The sequence below is a fragment of the Adiantum capillus-veneris genome, chromosome 3, assembly GCF_014529385.1.
Source record: "Adiantum capillus-veneris isolate H3 chromosome 3, ASM1452938v2, whole genome shotgun sequence".
NCBI classification, from domain to species: Eukaryota; Viridiplantae; Streptophyta; class Polypodiopsida; order Polypodiales; family Pteridaceae; genus Adiantum; species Adiantum capillus-veneris.
Genome location: NC_140933.1, coordinates 70,708,668 through 70,730,314, shown reverse-complemented (window position 1 = coordinate 70,730,314; position 21,647 = coordinate 70,708,668). Strand labels below are relative to the sequence as shown.

The 21,647-nt window shown below is 42.5% G+C and overlaps 1 protein-coding gene across 1 annotated transcript; it reads left to right on the top strand.

Moving 5' to 3' along the window:
• The first annotated feature begins 947 nt into the window (after window positions 1-947).
• LOC147461072 (PHD finger protein-like protein) lies at window positions 948-3,311 on the top strand. Its single transcript, XM_086508700.1, has 5 exons — window positions 948-1,275; window positions 1,476-1,634; window positions 1,739-2,002; window positions 2,101-2,928; window positions 3,021-3,311. The coding sequence occupies exons 1-5, from the start codon at window positions 1,153-1,155 to the stop codon at window positions 3,111-3,113; spliced, it is 1,467 nt and encodes a 488-aa protein (XP_086364826.1). The 5' UTR covers window positions 948-1,152; the 3' UTR covers window positions 3,114-3,311.
• Window positions 3,312-21,647: the final 18,336 nt, after the last annotated feature.

Sequence of the window (21,647 nt, the reverse complement as noted above, 5' to 3'; positions counted from 1 at the left end):
AATTACGAGTAGTCAATGAGAGAGAGAGAGAGAGAGAGAGAGAGAGAGAGAGAGAGAGAGAGAGAGAGAGAGAGAGAGAGAGAGAGAGAGAGAGAGAGAACTCAAGGCCTGTCGTCGTAGTAGGATGTAAGGAGGGGGGGGGGGGGGGGGGGGGGGGGGGGGGGGGGGGGGGGGACGTTGTGCGCATTGCTTCATTAAACACATAGAGCGCAAGCGCTTCAGCATGGTCGCAAGCTCTAGTGGCTTAGAAAAAATGTGAAGAACTTCTGAGGGCGACATTGTGTGGGTTCAATTCTTGAATGCCACTTCGAGTAATTAAGATCATCCAAGGTAGACAATCCATGTCACTAATTGACATCTCCTTTTGGGAGGTGGGATCAACGGCTTACAATCGCCAGTTGATCGTGACCGTTGGACTGCCCAGGGAATGCAAAAGACTCATATGTTTTCAGACTTAGGGCTTGAACCCGTTCCCTTTCTCCCCCTTGGGATTGACTCTAATCGTTAAGCTATCGCGTATTCATTCAAAGGGATGTGTGTGTTGAGTTTATAGATTACGTCGTCGCGGTTAAGTTCACACCTAGTTCACACGTAGCTCGGGCTTAGTTCACATCGAGTTCACACCAAACTTGGTGTGGTGTATATACCTTCCCAAGTCCACACCAAGCTCACACTTAGTTCACATCGAGTTCACACCTAATTTGGCGTCGTGCACATACCTCCCGAGTTCACACTTAGTTTACACCTAGTCCAAAATGATTGGACGACCCGGATTGCACCTGCCTCGTGACGCCTAATGTGGACCATTGATCCCACCTCCGGAGGGGTGTGTCAATGAGTGACCATGACAGAGTGTGTGTGGGTGCAATTCTTGAATGTCATTTTGAGTAATTAATAACCGGAAATTCTAATGGCGAAATAGCTCGGTAAATTAGGAGTGTCCCTTATTTCCTGGCAGTATCAAATGGTGCAGTGTCTTGGCGGGAAGATCTTGCCCCTTGTGCACTGAACGGGAGCAGCTCGCGTCCGTCGTTCCTCTCTCTCTCTCTCTCTCTCTCTCTCTCCCCTTCTCCCTGCGCACATACGGTCACCCTCATCCTCACCCTAGCAAAATTGATTTAGGCAAATTTCTGGGGCTCAAGCTTTGGGAACATGGGTTCAAACTCCGCTGCAAATGGAGGGGCTGAAGCGCAGGAAGAGGGCCCCATAACAGAAGACGAAGAGGGGGTCTTGACCATCAACGAATATGTTGAAGGCCTCGAAGCGCAGGAATTGGTAACAAACAATTGCCTTTCAATTCTTTCCTGCTGTTGTTTTCGTCCTGAGGCATGTGGACATGTCGATGAGCTGAGTCTTTTTGACCACGCGTTCTCGCACGCAATGTCTTGTTCTTCACACAGATGTGAATGTTCCCTGGGGAGGTCATGTATTTGGCCACGTTACATTAATACACAGATGTTGTCCTGCCTTTACAGGAAGTAGACATGATTTTGGGTGGAGATGATGGGAAAGAGTGCACTTATCCCAAAGGATATCTGCCTAGACAGGCAGTCTTTTCCTGCATCACGTGTTGTCCGGATGGCAATGCCGGTGTGTGCACGGCATGCTCAATGAACTGCCACGATGGGCATGAGGTACGAATTGAAACTATCTTTGATTTGACTTTATCTCTTCATTTTGCATCCCGTCTTCTAAATGGAGAAGAGTGCCAGAAGATGCTAATGTGGCTGTCTGTCAGATCATTGAAATTTGGACAAGAAGACATTTTCGATGTGATTGTGGCAATTCCAAGTTCGGTATTGGGGCATGCAAGCTGTTTAGCAGCAAGGATTCAGTGAATGAGGAAAATGTCTACAATAAGAATTACAAGGGGCTGTACTGTGCTTGCAATCGGCCATATCCAGATCCCGATGCTGTAGAAGACATGGGGGAGATGCTTCAGTGCTGTATCTGTGAGGACTGGTTTCACGAAGCTCATCTTGGACTTGCGTCAACTGAAGAGGTATGGGTATATTTACTTTGTGGATGCTCTTGTCTTGTAATTGGTGTCAGCAAATTCAAGTCTCTTGTTTTGGGCCTTTGTTTTTATGTCTGAAGCAGGTTCCACGAGACGAGGAGGGTGAGCCATGCTTTGATGAGGTGATATGCCAAGTTTGTGCAGTGTCCTTGGACTTCTTGTCGCATTACAGAACTCTGATGGTGCCCCTTCATAATAGCACCTCCCCTGAGGTGCCTGCCGAATTCTTACCAGTTTCTGCTTTGGATCGGCGGAGCAATGGGATTATGGAGGAGGGGGTGGAAGGAGCATCTGAAACGAATGTAGCAGTACCAGAGCCTTCTCGAACTGCTGAGAAAGTCGCCTTGACCGAAATCAACACCTTACAGACCCATCAATCGGATACCTTGAAAGAGGAAACCAACACTTTACAGGCACAGCAGTCAGAATCCTTGAAACAGGAATCAATGGACCGAAATTTGATCCATGGAGGAGCAATTTGTAGTAATGGGACAGATAAAAATAAGGCAGATTGTTCAAATGCGAGTCAACCTTGCAAGATATTATCTGGAGAAGCTTCTGGATCTGTCCAGAATGGTGAGAATGGCAGTTTGAACCATTGCGCTGAGCAGCAGAACACAATTTCAAGTATTTGGACAGACAAAGCTTTGTTTCTTATCAAAAACTGGCGGTCACAATTATGTAGGTGCAATGCTTGCTTAGAGAGGTATGCCAAGAAGCACGTAAGCTTCCTGATGGACGCGGATGACACAATCACCAAGTATGAAGAAGTGGCTAAGGAGAAAAGGAAAGAGAAGATGGATGCATGCAGCCGCCAAGACCTTTCTTTTCTCAATGGCATGAGCCATGTGGGGAAAATTGAGTTCATGCATGGCCTTAGTGAAATGACCAGTGAGCTGTCTGCTTTTTTTGTACGTATTTGTGGTTGTGAAATGCTTCTTGATATTGTTTGATACTTCCATTTAGAGATGATGATATGTTGGTATGCTGGTTGTGTATGCAGGCCTCCCGTGAATCAGGAAAAGCGATTACGAGTGCTGATATTTATGAGGTTTTTGAGAATTTGAAGAAAAAGAAGCGTGCTCGCCTTGAGTAGGTTGGGTAGCTATGGTACTCTTGAATAGTTAACGTGTACTCAGCAACACTAGTTGTTCTCGTCAAAGGTTCTACATAATATTGTGAATTGCGGCTTGTTTGTAACGCCTAACACCCACCCTCTTACTGAGGCTTGTCCAGATAAGCTTCTTCTGCTGTTCTACGTTCTCAAGACTTTGTAAGATGACCTGTTTTGGCATTGCTTCTTCATTTGTCACAACTGTGAATTTGAACTGTTGGGTGGTGTGTGAAGTGTGCCAGTGGCAGAGTGTTAGGCTGTATCTAAGTGGTTTTAAGTTGTTTCAACTGAAGTGCACTTAATATGGGTTTTTTGTGTTTTTCACTGGGTAAGTTGATATATATCAAGATCCTGCACACGTGCAAGGCCCCCACCATCATCAATTAGTGCTGAAATGCCCTGCAGCAAACCACAAAAATGCTAAGCCAAAATCACAACACCGACGTTGCTTGCCCTGAGAGCGTTAGTATGTTATATTAAGTAGTAGGGCTGAGGGTTAAAACTAGGAGCGTGTAATTTGGCAATGTTTTTGATTGTGTTCTAATAGTTGGCTGAACTGCTTAGTACCTTTACTTCCTCTTCCTTTACCTGCTTGAAAGAATTCCAGAGGTTATGATAGCTTCGGTGATAGAAAGTGACATATTTAAGCCTTGCTTTTTGTATAGAGTTGGAGATAATGTTGTTTTTGTTTCCCCTTAATATTCTGGCATCATGTAATTCTATAGTTCCATCTCTCCTTGTTTTGGTTCATTCCTTCCAAAAACCTGCCTTTTTTGAGGGTGATTCCTTGATATCAAAGTCTTTGAAGGTTTGATGTGTCGTCTTCTTTTTCTTCCTTTGGGTGAAGTAAGTGACACCCTAGAATTGAACATGGAGGGAATTTTGAGCTCAAGTTGCAATGGCATCAAAGTAGTGCTTTCTTTACTTGTGCTTAGATATGTAAACTTTGGAAGGCAAAGGAGGGAGAAGAAGGTAAGTTGAAGCAAGGAGGAAGTTCAAGGAGGCCGGCGAAAGCGGCATTCTGCTTTGTTATCTTATCAAGATATTTGGAAGTTGTAAGTAGTCCAGGATGTAAACTTTGAGGAGTCAAAAATTTGTTAGTTTTATGATTGGTTGACGTCTTTTTTTAAACATAAAGTTGAAGGTATTGTATTAGAAAACTATCAGCAGAAGCTACCTTTTAACTTTGTATGAGTTCACAATCAGAATTATTTACATAGCAAGCTAGTATGGTTTCTCAACGTCCAGGCCTTTTTTGCAACAGGAAAGAAAAATAAAGTTGAATATGAGAATTGTGATTTAACTGGTATTCCTTCGAATTTGAAAGCCAGAACGATGATGGTTGTTGAGGTGACTTATTTCCATATTACCCCTCAAAACTTCAGTGAATGTCAATGATATATGATGGTTTTTATATCACATTCCATTCTCCATGGTTGGTTCTTGTAATTTCTTAACATCTTGGTTATTGTTTCAAAGCCATTTTGGCTCGCGTTGTCAGGAGTTTTTTGGAGTAAGGGATTGTGCATATGTACATACACATGCATGGTGCACCGAATAAAGGATTGCCCATTTTCCAAAGCCAAGTGGTTACGTGTGGTCCACATGTGTATAGGTGGGACAACACGTACATAGTGTATCAATTTTCATTATCATCGGTACCAATGTGTTCTTTTTATAATAATGAGGAGTTGGGAGCACGTAAAACTTTTCGAGGAAGTTATCCGTGGGCTGACGACATGAGGTAAGCAGGTGCGTCAGATGGCATCTAGTGGAGTCAGGAGGTCGAATGGGGTCAATATTTGCACGTGGATGAGTACGGACACAACGTGGATGTTTTCTTGTGATAATTATGCAAAGAGGTCATCATGAGGACCACTTTTTGGGGCCACCTCACGTGGTGGTGGGATGCATTATTGAAAAAAGTCGAGTGTCCGGTGCGTGTATGGATGCAGCAGGGTGACAATTATGCACTACAAGGTCAGTTTTTGGCCTGTTCGGGGTTCGTTTGAGGTCAACCAAAAGGCCAAGGATACCCAAGTGATAAAGCTAAGTGTAGGAACTAAAAAAATTGAGAAAAGACAAAAAAAAACGTGGAAAGAAGAGGAGGAACAGTCGCAACTGTGTTTTTGCTCATTTTGGTCGTAAACTGCTCATCCGAGGTTAGATTTGAGCACTTTGACATTGTAGATTGAGGTTTTGGGACGTTCCAAACGCGATTGTGATGTCCATTTTGCCAAATTTCTCTCTTTTTCTGCTGTTTTGGTTGTGTAAGTTTCTCTTATGAATGAAGCTTCTACTCCAGTTTGTGATTGTATCTGGCATATTTTACCCATATTGTGTGAGATATTTACCCCATTGGTGTTGGACCAAGCTCAATTGTATCTAAACATAAGAAATTCTCCTCTTGTGAGTTGAGTTTTTTGGGTGTGCGTGTGCGTGTCTCTGTGTGAAGTGGATAAAAGCATAGTCTCTCTCCTCTCACTCCATAGGTGTGTTCCCTGTTTCGGCCAGGTGTGTTGTGTAAGTCGAGTGGTGTCCCATAGTGTGTGTGTATATCCTTCCAAGAGTGTGTGTCGGGTCATTATAGAGGCGTTCTGTGTGTTTTCATCCCACTCACATTTTTTTGACGTCCGCACGGAGGATCTTCTTCGAGTACCTTCTGCTTCGAGCTTCGAGCTTCGAGCTTCAAGATTCGGGATTACAGGTTGCAGACCACAGGTTACAGGGACAGGTACAGGTACAGGTACAGATGATTCACACAGGTACAGGTAGCTGGAGTAGAGTGATACACTGATAGTGAAGGTCATTTGCAGTTGCCGTGGGTATGCATCATTTGGCGCCAGTTTGAGCGCATTGTCTGTTGGTATTGTACGTTACTTGTGGAAACTGCCATTGTACGTCTTTGTGGAGCCATACTTGGGTTTTTTTTGACAGTCTTAGCTATTTCTGAGACTTGGTCTGGAAGATAGTCATTTCTGAGACTTGGCTATACGAGATTTGCATAAGCCTTCGTGTGAGGGTCGATAGCATTAGGTTTTATTGAGCTGGGGGATTCTCAAATGTGGAGATCCTTTCGGTGATGCAGGTAGCTGGATCACCCTTTTCGTGACCTCGCGATAGACTATGTACTAGTGATTCCTACTTGATGCTCGGGTCCTATTGTTGGCAGTTTATACATACATATACAGTCTATATTTTGGGTTCCTACTGCTCTACTTCTGGGGAAACTCTGTCAAAATTTTTCCAAGATATGATGGTTGGTTTTTTGTTCTTTTGAGCCATTTATGCTGTTATGCTGTTGAAATTTTGGCAAAATCAGAGGATAGGATAGGTGTGCTTCCTTGGGAGCTGCATGATTGACTTTAATGGATGATCAAAATGACCCTCAATTCACTCCTTTTCATTTAACTCAGAATCCAGGTAAATGTTCATGTGTCCAGTAAGGTTTTTTTTCAGCAACGCATAGTCTTTATGTTCGGGCCAAAAAGATTACGAGAGATCCTGGAATGTGCTTTGCTTGTTGTAATTCCGATGATTAACTATGAAAACTCATTTGATGTGCATGTGTTTGTCCTTATCTAAAGTTGAGCTCCATTGAAGTTTCTAAGGATTGGGTAGTGAAAAGTTTTGGGTTCTTGCACGTGTGTTCGAAGGGGTTCTCAAAGCATTGAAAGTTGGGTAGTCATGGCTTTCTCCTATCCGGAATTTCATGGAAGAAGTGATGAAGATGTGGAAGACTTTTTGGAAAAAATGGAGGTTGCCTGTATTAGCAACCAGATTCATGACCCGTCGCAGATGTTACGTCTTCTCCAAATTTGTTTGAAGAGTGATGCACGAATTTGGTCCAAGGTATTTGAAGAAGAGTTGCGTGTGGCTGATCCACCTATAAGATTGAGTTGGGACAATCTAAGGCATGAATTGGAAGTGGAGTTTGTGAAGATAGAAGATCCTGACAAAGTATGGCAAGAAGTACAAGGTTTGGTGCAGAAGGAAGGTGAGCCAGTAGATGCGTATATATGAAAGTTTTCATTGGCATGGGAGAGGATGTGCAAAGCTTTAGCATCACAAGTACCCCCACCTGACATGATGAAGAAGGATAGGTTCTTGGCTGGTCTTTGGGAGAATATACGTTGGAGAGTGGAGCTAAAGAAACTTAAAATATATGAAGATGCACTAGAGGTAGCAAGGAACAAAGAGTGGAAGATGAGAAAAATGAGCTAGCTAGGAGTAGAGTCTTTGCCCATGAGGTCTGAATTTCGGCCTATGGATTCTTCGCAAGGTCGCATGCTAAGGGTTCATCATGAACCAGTGGTTTCTGTTACTCCTCAATTTATGCCAGCAGTGGTCACTACAACAGTGCAAGATGATGGGCTAAGGCAAGACATGAGGCAAGTGGTAGATTTGATGAAGAATCTCAGCCTAAACATGCTAGGTCAAGTGGGAAATAATCGAGGTCGAGGGAGGTTTGAAAATCAGCCAGGAGGTGAAGAAAGGCCCAGGAATGGTGTTGGACAAAGCAATGGTAGGTTTTGGAGGCAGACGTCCACGTGTTATAATTGTGGAGACTTGGGCCACATCAGCCCGCAATGTGATAAGCCACCAGGGATGGGAGAAAACATGTATCCATTGCCAAGACAGGTGCTAACTAGGTCAAATGATTATGGCATCGAAATCAAGGAAGAAGAAGGAACCAGTGGATTAACCCAGGAGGAAAAGAGAAAGACAAAAGTGTTAAATGTAGTCACCTTGGAGAAGGCATCAAAGCTAGAGGATACATTAGTGATGCCTATTGGAAAGAGGACCATAGAGGAAAAGGAAGAAAGAAGTACCCCAGGTCCTAGTAAGAAGAAGGGAAAGAGCCATGAAGGCAAGGATGTCAAGGCCAAGAGGAAAAGGAGAGCTCGTCGCAAGTTCCATGTTTCAGATTTTCCACTAGGGGATGGGCAATTAAGCTATGACTTGAAGGAGGATTTGACAAGCAGGAAGGCAGATGTCACTTTTGGGCAGCTTATAGAGATGGTGCCTAAGCTAAAGCGACAATGAAAGAGGATGGTTAACCCAATGGAGAAAGAGTCAGAGAGAGGTTCAGTGAAGGTGTTTGCGATGGATGAGCTACCAGACATTTGTCCAATAGTAGATGTGTGGCATAAAAGGAAAAATTTGGGACAAGGTTATGTGGATGGCGGAGCCTAAATATGTGTCATAACACACTCATGCATTGAGAAGATGGGTCTTACAGTGTCTGGGGTGTCAGGCTTACAGATCAGATTGACAAACCATCAGAAAGTAAAATGTTTGGGTGTTGTAAAGAGCTTAGAAGTGGAGGCATATGATGCAAAGGCAGTGGTTGATTTTCATGTGATGCCAGCGGGGTTGGGAGTATATCCTATTATATTGGGCAGACCATGGTTACGTGCAGTGGGAGCTGTTCAAGATTGGCGACGTGGTACTATTAGCCTCTATGGAAAGACAGGTGCCAAGAAGCTATATAATATGGACACAAGGAAACGATTGGAAGAGATTTATGAAGATAAGGATGAGTCTAGTGATGAAGACTATTCCAAAGTGTCTGATGAGGACAATGATAGTACTACCAACAATGATGAGGATGCTGATGTTGCATTTCTTTTGATGGACAAAGAAATCCAGGAGTCTGGCTTAGTTGCATTTACGAATGAAGTTGAAGATGAAAGTGAAGGGCCTTATGAAGTGATTGAAGGGCTGATGCAAACCAAGGTCGAATTATCAAAGAAGCAGGAATTGATGACACAAATGATCAATGGAGACCTCGCAGCTATGGAGAAGGAGATGTATTTACACAGCTGGCTATTTTTCCTGATTTGTTCATTACTTCATATGAAGAGATCAGAGGATTCAAGGGCGAAGAGATGCATATAGAGCTTAAAGAAGGTGCTAAGCCAGTGCGGCAAAGGCTAAGAAGGATGGGTCAAGAGCAGATGGAAGCCTTGCGGGAAGAGGTGGACAAGTTATTGAAGGCAGGGTTCATAGTCCCTGTGGAGACCGTAGAATGGGCGAGTCCAGTAGTAGTCAGCCCAAAGAAGGATGGAAAGTGGAGGATTTGTGTAGATTTTAAGCCCTTAAATGCAGCCACTAAGAAGAACCCATATCCTCTTCCATTCATCGATTAGATCTTGGATTCAGTGGGCAGGTTATGAGAGGTACAGTGTGTGTGATGGTTTTTCAGGCTATTTTCAATTGAAGATTGCTCTTAAAGACCGCACAAAGACAAATTTTATTACGCCATGGGGCTGCTATTGCTACACAGTATTGCCGTTTGGGTTGTCAAATGGATTATCTTTCTATCAAGAGAGAGCAAATTGGGTATTGGAACCTTTCATTGGTAGTTGTGTTAAAGCTTTTATGGATGACTTCTGTGTCTACAGCAATAGGGCTGAGCACCATGAGAAGCTGCAGATGGTATTGGCTCGATATGATGAATGTGGAGGACAACTAAATCCAAAGAAGTGTCATATAGCACAGCCAAGGGTGAAGTTACTGGGCCACATGGTGTCAGAAAATGGCATTGAGGCTGATCCAGACAAGGTTAAGTCTATTATTCTTCTTCCATCACCTACGAGTACGAAGAAATTGGCAACCTTTATATACAAAGTGAAGTACATGGCGCGGTTTATTCCTTTGTCTTCACAGCTCCTTTATCCATTACAACAAGTGGCAAAGCATGATCCATTGCAATGGGATGACAAGTGTGAAGAAGTGTTTCAAGAGGTGAAAGGGGTGTTAGGGGGGTTGTCAGCCATGCAGGCTCCTGATTGGGAGAAAGTTTTTTATGTAAATCCATCAGTAGGGGATGATGCCATTGGAGCCATGCTATTGCAAAAGGGGAAGGGCAACCATTATATGAGGCCAGTGTATTGTGCAAGCCGAGTGAAGTTGTTAGCATAGAGAAAATTCTCGGAAGTAGAGCTAGTGATGGCCAGTGTAATATTTGCTTGTCGACGATTTCGTCATTACTTGCTACCACGACCTTTTGTTTTCTTGACGAGTTATGCCTTTTTGCCACAATTAATAATGGCACTAACATGTCAAATGTGGTGAAGAAATGGGTAATTGAGCTGCAAGAGTTCGAGTTCTCTTTCCTAGTGGAAGACAGTACAACGGCTACCTTAGCTGATTTGTTGACCTACAAGGAGAATCCCCTCCTTGTTAAGGAAGAGGTGGTGAGAAAGGTAGTTGAAGAAGTGCCACAGATCAGCAATGCACATGTGTTGTTCTTTGATGGTTCATACAGAAAGAGCCATGATGCGGCCTTAGGGGGTATATCACTTAATGATCCAGAGGGGAAGCTAGTATGCAAGAGAGGGTTCAAATTGGATGCACATAGTAACAATGAGGCTGAATATGCTACGTTGGAAGCCAGATTATACATTTGTTTGAAGCATGGGATTAGAAGGTTGAGCATAAAAGGTGATGCCTTGTTAGTTGTGAAGCAAGTGCTGGGTGTGTGGAAGAGCAAGAACACCTCTTTGAAGGCAATGTGTTTCAGAATTAAATGCCTATATAAAAAGTTTGAACATGGAGCATTAAACACATTGAACGTGCTCTAAATGGCAAGGCACATGAAGCAGCTCAAAGCATGATTGGGGAGCTATTTGTGTTAAGGACCAGTCTACCTCTTTATCATGGTCGGGAAAGTTTGGCTCAAGAAGAGGAGTTTTTGCTAACAGGAATCATTCCAAAGGACATTCAAAAGTCTAAGAAGTATGGTTTTGTGCGTAGAGCATACAGGTACAAATTGATTGGTGATATCTTGTACATGAAAGGGGCTGATCTTGTGTTGAGACGTGTACCTTGGCGGGAGGAGCTTTATAGAGTGTTGGAAGAGAATCATGAAGGCGCATGTGGTGGCCATTTTGCTCTAAAGATCACCTTGCATAAGATCTTGCAAGAAGGGTATGTATGGCCTAGTTTGCAAAAGGATGTTCACCATTGGTGTAGGTCTTGCAATAGGTGTCAAGCATTTGGGAAGAGAGTGTTGAAGCCAGAGCTACGAAAAACCATTATGGCATTTGATGTGTTTGAAAAGTGGGGGATTGATGCAATAGGCCCGTTACCTATCACAAGCAGGGGCAAAAGCTATATTTTGACTACAGTGGACTATCTCTCTAGATGGGCAGAGGCTATAGCAGTAAAATAGATCACTGCAAAGGATGTGGCAAAATTTGTATATGATGAAATATGTTGCAAGTTTGGGGTGTCACTGGAGCTACTTTCGAATAAGGAGCCAGGATTTAGAGCTAAACTGCTAGATTTTTTATGCGCGAAGATGAAGATTAGGCATCAGCATACCATTCCTTATTACCCACTGTGTAATGGCTTGAATGAAAGATTCAATGGTGAGTTGGTACAAATTCTTTCGAAAGTGATAGAGCACCAAGGAAAGAATTGGGATTTGGAATTGCCTTGTGCATTATGAGCTTACCGTACTTCGGTAAAGACAGGTACAGGGTTTACTCCATTTCATTTGGTGTATGGAAAGGAAGCACTATTGCCTGTGGAAGTAGAGTTGCCTGTTGTCAAGATGTTAGAGAAGTTGCTTGGGCCACCTAGTGATGCGTTCAAAGAGAGGCTCTTGCAGTTACAAGAGGTTCAGTTGAATAGGATGAGTGCATTGGAGCATTATGGGCTAATGTAGGATAAGGCTTTGGCGAAGATATATAAAAAGGTCAAAAGTAAGGGTATCAAGAAGCATGACTTGGTTTTGTGCTACAACAGTAAGCTCAACAACACCTTCCAAAAGAAGTTTCAAATTAAGTGGGAAGGCCCTTTCAAGGTAGTGGAGTGTTTTCCGAATGGTACATATCAGCTGGCTAACTTGGATGGGATTTTACATAAGTCAAGGGTAAATGGATTGCGTCTTAAACTATATCATGCCAGGTTAATGATGGTGAAGCAAGATGAGCTGTCTGCAAAACAAGTAAGGTCTATGAGGGACGAGGAGACCTGTGATGCGGCGAGTCTCATATCGCTTTTTGCTGCTGCTGATCATGAATGATCTAGCAGGCTAGGGGATGGGCAAATTATGTCAGGAGTTTTTTGGAGCAAGGGATTGCGCATATGTACATACACATGCATGGTGCATCGAATAAAGGATTGCCCATTTTCCAAAGCCAGGTGGTTACGTGGGGCCCACATGTGTACAGGTAGGACAACATGTACATAGTGCATCAATTTTCATTATCACGAGTACCAATGTGTTTTTTCTATAATAATGAGGAGTTGGTAGCGCGTAAAACTTCTCGAGAAAGCTATCCGCGGGCCGACGACATAAGGTAAGCAGGTGCGTCAGATGACATCTAGTGGCGTTAGGAGGTCGAATGGGGTCAATATTTGCACATGGATGAGTACAGACACAAAGTGGATGTTTTGTTGTGATAATTATGCAAAGAGGTCATCATGAGGACCACTTTTTGGGGCCACTTCACGTGGTGGCGGGATGCATTATTGAAAAAAGTCGAGTGCCAGGTGTGCGTATGGATGCAACAGGGTGACAACTATGCACTGCGAGGTAAGTTTTTGGCCTGTTCGAGGTCCGTTTGAGGTCAACCAAAAGGCCAAGGGTGCCCAAGTGATAAAGCTAAGTGTGGGAACTGAAAAAACTGAGAGAAGACCAGAAAAAACGTGGAGAGAATTTTTGCTCATTTTGGAGTCTGTTTTGGCCGTAAACTGCTCATCCGAGGTCGGATTTGAGCACTTTGACATTGTAGATTGGGGTTTTGGGACGTTCCGGACGCGATGGCACTGTCCATTTTGCCAAATTCCTCACTCTTTTTCTGCTGTTTTGGCTGTGTAAGTTTCTCCTATGTGAATGAAGCTTTTACTCCAGTTTGTGATTGTATCTGGCATATTTTACCCATATTGTGTGAGCTATTTGCCCCATTGGTGTTGGCCCAAGCTCAATTGTATCTAAACATCAGAAATTCTCCTCTTGTGAGCTGAGTTTTTTAGGTGTGCGTGTGTGTGTGTCTCTCTGTGTGGAGTGGGTAAAAGGGTAGTCTCTCTCCTCTCACTCCATAGGTGTGTTTCCTGTCTCGGCCAGGTGTGTTGTGTAAGCCAAGTGGTGCCCCATAGTGTGTGTGCATATCCTTCCAAGAGTGTGTGTCAGGTCATTATAGAGGTGTTCTGTGTGTTTCCATCCCGCTCACAGCATAAATAAACTTTGGAAAAATCCTCTGAAGAAAGTAGACGAACCTGCTAACTCGAGTTCCATTTTAATTGATTCACTATATCATAAAGTTTTTGAACTCTTTGAGAAGCATGAACGAGTAATCATCTCCTTTATGTCTCCAAGCCAAGTCCTTTGTGTTTCTTTATGTCTTCCTTTATTACATTTATAAAGGAATAATTTATGACTCTTTCCGAGCAAACAATTGGTATCCTATGGGTATTAATTGTATTGGTATCCTATGGGTATTAATTGTGTTGTTTTTCTTGCCAATTTCTATTACTTTATGCATTGAGTTTGATTTTATTAAGCATCTTGTCCTTGCTAACTCTTGAACTAGAGGATGCCAATCTAAATATCATATGTATGCCTCCCATTTCTTTGAACATCTCTCTTTTTGCTAGAAAAAAGTCTTTATCTCGACTTTGTTCTTGTAAATCTGTTTTTGTTGTCCAATCGTGCTATCGTGACTTGTTGAGAAAGGGGACTCATTCATCGTAGTAAGTTTATTTTCAATGTTTCTTCCTATGGAATGTTCAAGACTTTCATGAGTAAATTTAATAAAACTGGGGAGCTTATCATTTTTGTTCTTACTTGACAAACATTAACATTTCTCATGGTTAAGTTTGCCCATCACCTCTGGAGGGTGATAGAAACTTAGTTCGTTGATTAGTACATTCACATCATGAATGAACTCCATACAAACTTTTGAGTATTGCTGACGCGAGAGACAGACTCGCCACCATTTTGACCTGCCCAAAAAACCCCACCCGAAGAATGAGAGAATTTGAGGTTGATACTAGTTAAAAAGTACTTTTTCCAGCATTTAATAGACATATTTGTTTGTCAAGTTAGCTTCTTTATCTTATTTTGCTTATGCCTTTTCTAAAAGCATTTCAAGTGAAGATTGATTCATTTTCATTTAGTTTTGTTTACTAACAAACAAAGTGGTTTAGCTTTTCCTTTTTCTGTTTAATGTGTCCCTTGCTTTGGATTTTTGCGAGTGTTTTATACTTTTTATATAATTCGTAAGTTCAAACTATTCTGACCTTACAAAGGTATATTCCTTTCTCTAGGGCTTACAAACCTTGTTATTTCTAGTTTCGAGGAGCTCCCTCATCTTCCTTTTCAATATTGAAACCTTCAAGGGCCATTGCTCTACCTTTGGGTAGTGTAAGACATCCTAGCTGGTAGCAACACTCAACCCTCTCTAGCATCCCCATGTTTTGGCTAAATGGATATACCTAATGCTTGTTTCAACGTGGAATAACCACTTGTAAGTGTGGTAGTGTTCCATGTAAGGGTTGCCATGTCTCTAAGAAATTCCTATTTTCGATGAGTGAATCCCAAGTATTAACAAATGAGCGTCTAGGTAGCTTAGAAAACTTCGCCATAGGGACCATCTAATAGTAACAAAAGATCCTCCTAGCTTTAATCTTTGAAAACCCCTCGAACTATGCAAGTTACCATGATGGCATAGATCATATGATAATACCACATGGCATGTGAAGCCATGTTTTGTTCTCTTCCTAGGATTGATGGAATATATTCACTGCATCAAGTATTCCATGATTTTGCCATTTATGTCACCTCTCTCTTTGGTCTAGGGGTGAAACCATATCTACTAACATAATATGGCGGAAGGGCTCTCCTTTACATGTGTCGCAATGTGCGACTTGAAGGCTAAAATCCAAAACGAAAAAAAGCCCAGTTGCACACCATAAAGAGGGAGAGAGGGGGAGAGAGAGCCGAAGGCGGCCGGCCGTACTAGTATCGTTAAAAAACAAAAACAGTACTCTTTCTCTTTGATAGAGAGAGTTAAATTATATTGAGCAACAACCATAAATACAATCCATGCAACCCAAAAAGAATTACAAGTAGCTCAAAAGATTAAGCTAGAAAAGGGGAGGCCAATTCCATCACCAAATGAGCAACCATACGGTAAGTATACTGCCACCAGCAGATCCACTGAAAAAGACTAACCAAGCATGAAGAAGCTCCTTCCCCTCGCGCAGACAAGCCTTTCCAAGTACACTATCCCTTGCTACAAAACTTACCTCTATCAGCAGAGTCCGCGAATGGAGAAATAACCCAATCTGGAGAAACCGTATATCCTAACCAAGGAATTGTTTTGGAAAGAAGTACCTGTTCGTCAATTTTTATGTAAAAGTCTTTATGTAAGTCATCTTTTCAGCTAATGCAATCATCCTCTCTTTTGTCATAGATGATAGGGTTGTATTGCCCTAATAATCTAACAGAGTGTATAAAAGCTTCATTACCATCGGATTGACTTTAAATCTTCTCTCTCTCTCTCTCTCTCTCTCTCACACACACACACACACACGCGCGCGGGTGCACACATATCTATGTTTTTTTTTGGTAAATCTTTGGTATTAATTTTTAGGTGGGAAACCTCAAGGTAAGGAAACGTTTTTTTGGGTAAATCTTTGGTATTAATTTACAGGTGGGATGTCACAAGACGGGCACCATGTGCCAATAGAAAAGAACAGTTTGAACAGACTTTTAGCACGACACGCGACACGGAGTGGCAAAATTCCACCCCAAAGAGTATTGGCCCCAAACCCTGGCGCCCCTTTCGGTATTTCTTTATATTGCATCAACACAGTACATGCCGGCACTCCAGACTTTGCACCTTCTTCGGGAAGCATGCCAGAGAATGAGCCCTAACCTCATATTTACAGGCCCTAGGTCCCAAAAGTAATTTACAGTAAAAAGCCTTCAAACTCAAAAGCATCTGGTGCAAAAGCAAAGCCGAAAAGTTGCCAGCGTAAATCACGGAAATTTTGTATAGCTTGCAACGTCATCAGCCAACGCAAAACGCGGAAATCCGTACAGCCTACCACGTCATCATGCTAGCATAATTTTTGAAAATCTGCCACGTCATCAATTTTTGCGTGTGTACAGGTCCCGCTTTATTTTAATCCTTTATGTCACTTGGGGCCCCATTGGACGGGGTCTCCATAAGTTGGTAGGACTTCTTTTGTTACTTGTTCTTCTTAGGGTTTAGGCCCCTCGGCCAGCACACCTGCAAGTTGGCTCCATTCTTTAGGGCTTTGACACATCAACAGTTTGTTACATCTCCCCTTCTTGAAAGAGAGTAATCGCCCGCAATTATAGCATATCTTCAAAACGACTCAAGTTAGCTCAAAAAAATTTCCGAGAGACAATCAGTTTGCTCTTTTTGCTAAGGAGTTAGCTTCTTCTATCGGCTCTTTTGATCAAGGAGTTAGCTTCTCCTTTCGTCCAAATCGGAACTCTTGATATTCCGGCGTAGTAAAATTAGCCATCACACCCAGATCGTACTGATCTTCCACGGATGTCTTGATGCACTAAAATTACATACCCATGCAATCTTATCCAATTAGGAATATTCAGTAGCTGGAACATCATAATGCAACACAAATGCTTACATATGCATGTTACAAGACATAGAGACATAAAGTTGCTGATAAACACTCCTCCCGCATAACCTAACAAGGTCCGAGCTGGGAGATATTCAACGACTCCCTCATCACTCCTCCCGCATAACCTAAAAAGGTCCGGGTCGGGAGGTATAGAGGCCTTTACAACCAAACGCCCCCAAGACCGCAGTCTGCGTCGTTTGGAGGTGCTGAGAGTAATCACTGCTCAGACTTCTTAATACTCCTCCCGCATAACCATCCAGGTCCAGACCGGGAGTCACAACAATAATTATTTTACAAGCATACAACCAAACGCTCCCAGGCATCGGCCTGCATCGTTCGAAGGTTTTCAAACATACAACAAAACGCTCCCCAGGCATCGGCCTGCATCGTTCCGCGGTTCAAACAATACCAAAACAATATTTCTCACTTCTCCACCCAGGAGTAAAATCACCGATCCTTGAAACCAGTATCAAACCATAGTCAAACAATTCAAATCGGCACCAAAATAGGTTCAAAACAGATACCATCCATTTCAAGCAAATTCCAAACAGGATCATCTAACAAGTTCAAACAGAACTCAAACTTAAAAAGCAATCTCGACATCAATTGAGCTCAAAAAGTCGACTGACTTTCCATCTTGAAACCTGCATAAAAAATTAGGGTTAGGTTCATCCCATAGGGTTGTAGCCGAGCACAGCATGGTCCATTAGCTCTTGGACAAACAATGTTTCTTTGGCGGCGATGGTAGTTCCAAGATAGCAATCGCACTAGACCTCAAAGGTCATCTACTCGTGAAGAGACATCTACTGAGAGATGTCGAGAAATTTCAAGTTATAATCTGCTAGGGTTTTATTGGCAAGCATTTCAGGATACCCCACTCTGCCAGAAGTTGCACTCCGAAGGAAGATGTCAGAAAACATACAACTTCGGGCAAATTTTTTTTTTCTTGAAAGCTTGCCAAGTCCTTGGAAGTGTGTGGCTTGGTAGCTATAGACATCTGCATGGTACTCTCTCTGAGAAAAACGGCAGCTCGAAGCAAATCTTGGATCCTTCTCTTGCAAGTGATCTTAATGGCTTATACCCTGTAAGACATGAGCTGGTGAAGACGGGAGCGCGCCGAAGGGTGGGGGTGCCTAATAAGTCCGGGTTAAAAGGCGAAGATACCTCAAATCAAATTCCAATAGCTCTGTCCGCTCTTTTGTAGGACTGGTATGCTTTCAAAAAAGCACACGCCTAATGCTCTGATACCACTGTCACAAGACGGGCACCACATGCTAATAGAAAAGAACAGACTGAACAGACTTTTAGCACTTCAATAACAACTGAACTGAAAGAGAGAGACGACATGCGACATGGAGTGGCGGAATTCCATCCCAAAGAGTATTGGCCCCAAACCCTGGCGCCCCTTTTGGTATTTCTTTATATTGCATCAACACAGTATAGGCCGGCACTCCAGACTCTGCACCTTCTTCAGGAAGCATGCCAGAGAATGAGCCCTATCCTCATATTTAAAGGCCCTAGGCCCCAAAAGCAGTTTACAGTAAAAAGCCTTCAAACTCAAAAGCATTTGGTGCAAAAGCAAAGCCAAAAAGTTGCCAGCGTAAATCATGGAAATTTCGTACAGCCTGCAATGTCATCAGCCAGCGCAAGACGCGGAAATCCGTATAGCCTGCCACGTCATCATGCCAACATAATTTTTGAAAATCTGCCACATCATCAGTTTTTGCGTGTGTACGAGTCCTGCTTTATTTTAATCCTTTATGTCACTTGGGGCCCCATCGGACGGGGTCCCCATAAGTTGGTAGGACTTCTTTTGTTACTTGTTCTTCTTAGGGTTTAGGCCCCTCGGCCAGCACCTGCAAGTTGGCTCCATTCTTTAGGGCTTTGACACGTCAGCAGTTTGTTACATGGGAAACCTCAAGCTAAGGAAAATTCACGGAAAGGATCATATACAAAGGAAAGAACCCAGAAAGTTTTCGGTCGTGAAAAAGAGCTAGAAGCATTCATAGGAAAGCTGATGATCTCTAGGGTGATATCACCAACTTCCAAGGCAAAACATAAAGATTGCCCAAGGGAAAGCTTGAAAAATTGAAAAGGATCTTCATTGCAGCGGTGGAACATATAGCCATTACGTTGTCCCCACAAGGTCCAATAAGCCTAAAATCTAACCCACATAAAGAAGACCGCAAATCGCCGTAAGGAAGGCGAGAATGCCAAAAGCCCAAAACCATTTGTGGAAGACCACCGAGGGGAAACAGAGCCCATACAAGCTGATATGTGGCAAAGAAAAACTCTAATTCTGTTCACCAACAACTTAGCCAATAACTTGTAAATGACAGGCATCAAAGTAATTGGTTGCAAATGGGAAAATTGCTCACAAAGTGCTTGCTTAGACAACAATTTAAGCAAACCCTCTTTCCAAGATACTAGCAATTCTTATTTCTTCCATGTCTCATTCAACATGAAAAGCAAAGGCTCTTTAAGATTCTCCTTAAAGAAGAGGAAGAATTCCATAGAAAGCCCATCCAATCCAGGGGATCGCCAATGGCCCAATGCATGCAGCACACAATGCAATTTAGAGTCTGTGAATGGTTCAAGGCATTGTGCATCTTGTGAAGAGAGGATTGAATGTACATGAGATAGCAACAACTGTCGTGCTTGACAAACTTCTATAGAGGACTGAGGAGGAGCAACAAACACCTGCCTATAATGAGAGACCATGACATTAGCAAGATGTCCAATCTCTTGAAGCAGCATTACTCGCTTAATGTCCCGTGAAACCCTCGTGTGATGCCAATGCTTAAAAAATTGCTTCGAAGCAAAACCTTTATCCACAAAAACCCGTTGACGAGCACGCATGTTCCATTTATCAAGCTTCCACTTGTCATTGAGCTGGATACATACATGAGCTTCACACAACTCCGACATTTTAAAGTTGGACAAGGTTGCCAGTCAACTAATACCTGCAGCCGTTGACAAACCTGGTTGGCATCATAAACCTCCCCCGAAGTCTGATACATGTAATGTTTACCATAGTCCTGAATAGCACACTGCATCCGCATAACAAAGTGAAACCAAGCAGCATCAAGATCAAGATTCATGTGGACAAACAGTGGGAGAATAAGTCCAGAAATTATAACGCCTCATAGTAAGATAACCATTATTGATATGTAGTAGATGCTTCTGAGAAAGAGGTCGATCACAAAGGGGTTGCCCAAAGTACAAAGTCAACAACAAGATAATGATCCGATAGCTGCAATGTGTAATCCATCCTCATATCACATACAAACTGATCATACTGCTGTAAATTGGGAACATATCAACGATTCAAATGAAGGTTCTCTTCCTACAATGTCCCATAATCCTTTTTTCATAAGTTTGAATTTTATTCGTGTTTGCCATGTAAAGAAGTTTGTGCCATTGAATTTGTCACTGGCTTCCATATTAGGAGTGGTCTTAGTAGCGTACTACTCTACCACTGTCTAAAACTCCGTACAAAGAAAGATTTAATTGGCAAATGCTTCTTGAACAGAAATTCGTTTAGGTTGTTGTGGTTCGACATACCAAGTTTTACAATATATGCAGAATTTCTTTCTAGCTGTCCTATAAATTCTAGGACCACGCACGTATACGTGTAGCTCTAGAAGTTACTTCCTCGTCACAATTTACTGGAGCTTTGGTTTCGTATGTGATTGAGCTAGATGTAGACGAGCTCTTACTCATTGCTTGATTTGAGAAGGTCTTACCTCTTAACTTTATTCAAGGGCAGTGTCTATTCTCTTTACAAGGGTAGATAAACCTTTTTGTTTGATTTTGCGGAGTTGGGTAACTCCTCTTAAAGATGTGTTTTTTATGATGATTATGAGGCAAGGCAATCCTACAATTTGAGTCTAGGTCGAATTGCCATGGGACAAAACTCTTGAAGCAAGGCAGTTTATGACTTGACTTTAAAATGAAGCCCTATGGGACAGGACTCTTAAAACAACCTTACAATCTTTTTAAATAAAAGAAGGAAACTATTGTACTGCGTTTTTGTAGGTGTCGATGGCGGCCGTCCCTTGTAGGTGAGAGCCATAGGTTTTGACAAGATGAGTGAAGGGTGTGTACGGTATCGCCATGCCTTGGATTGCCAATCGGTACAGTCACTTTTCATCAAAGAGATTGCGTAGCATATCGTTAGACGAGCAAAGCGCTGCCGTTGGGGGGGTAAGGAGGCTGTGTTGAGTTATTTTGCAGACAATTTGTGTGTGGGAGACCAATAAGAGCTCGATTGAGCATCGCTACGGTGAAATATGGTGAGGAGGGCTCCTATGCAGAGATGCAATCAAAAGCTAGCGCCACCGCTCGTATCATCTGAGAGCTTTGATGCATCGTTTGAATGATGAAAAGTGAATTGAAGCTGGCTAGGTTGCCGATTGAGAATCACACGGTCTCGCCTTCACGAATTGTGAATCTGTTGAGATTTGCCATTGACGACAATGCAGAGATGTGACGAAACAATTAGAGACTTAAAGCTTTCCGTCTTTTATTAAGGCTTGAATTTGTACTCGCTTATGCTATGAGTGACCACTAGACTGTTTAGAATACAAGGTCACGCCTTGTGGTTTTGTAATTTGAAGAATTTGCAGAGTAGCCTTTCATTTCTTCGCTGCGAGCCTTGAAAGGTTGTCATTAATGAAAACTCAGAAACACTCTATCAATCTATAGTTAGATTAACCAAGCTCTGATACCATATTAGATTAATAGCATTGATAGAGAATGATTCAAGGCATGAGAACTGATTAGCAATATATTAAACTTCTGGTAAAAACACACATAGAGATACATACCGGATGTCCCTATATATAGGGAGTACAAAAGAAGATTAAATCCTATATCTAGGGA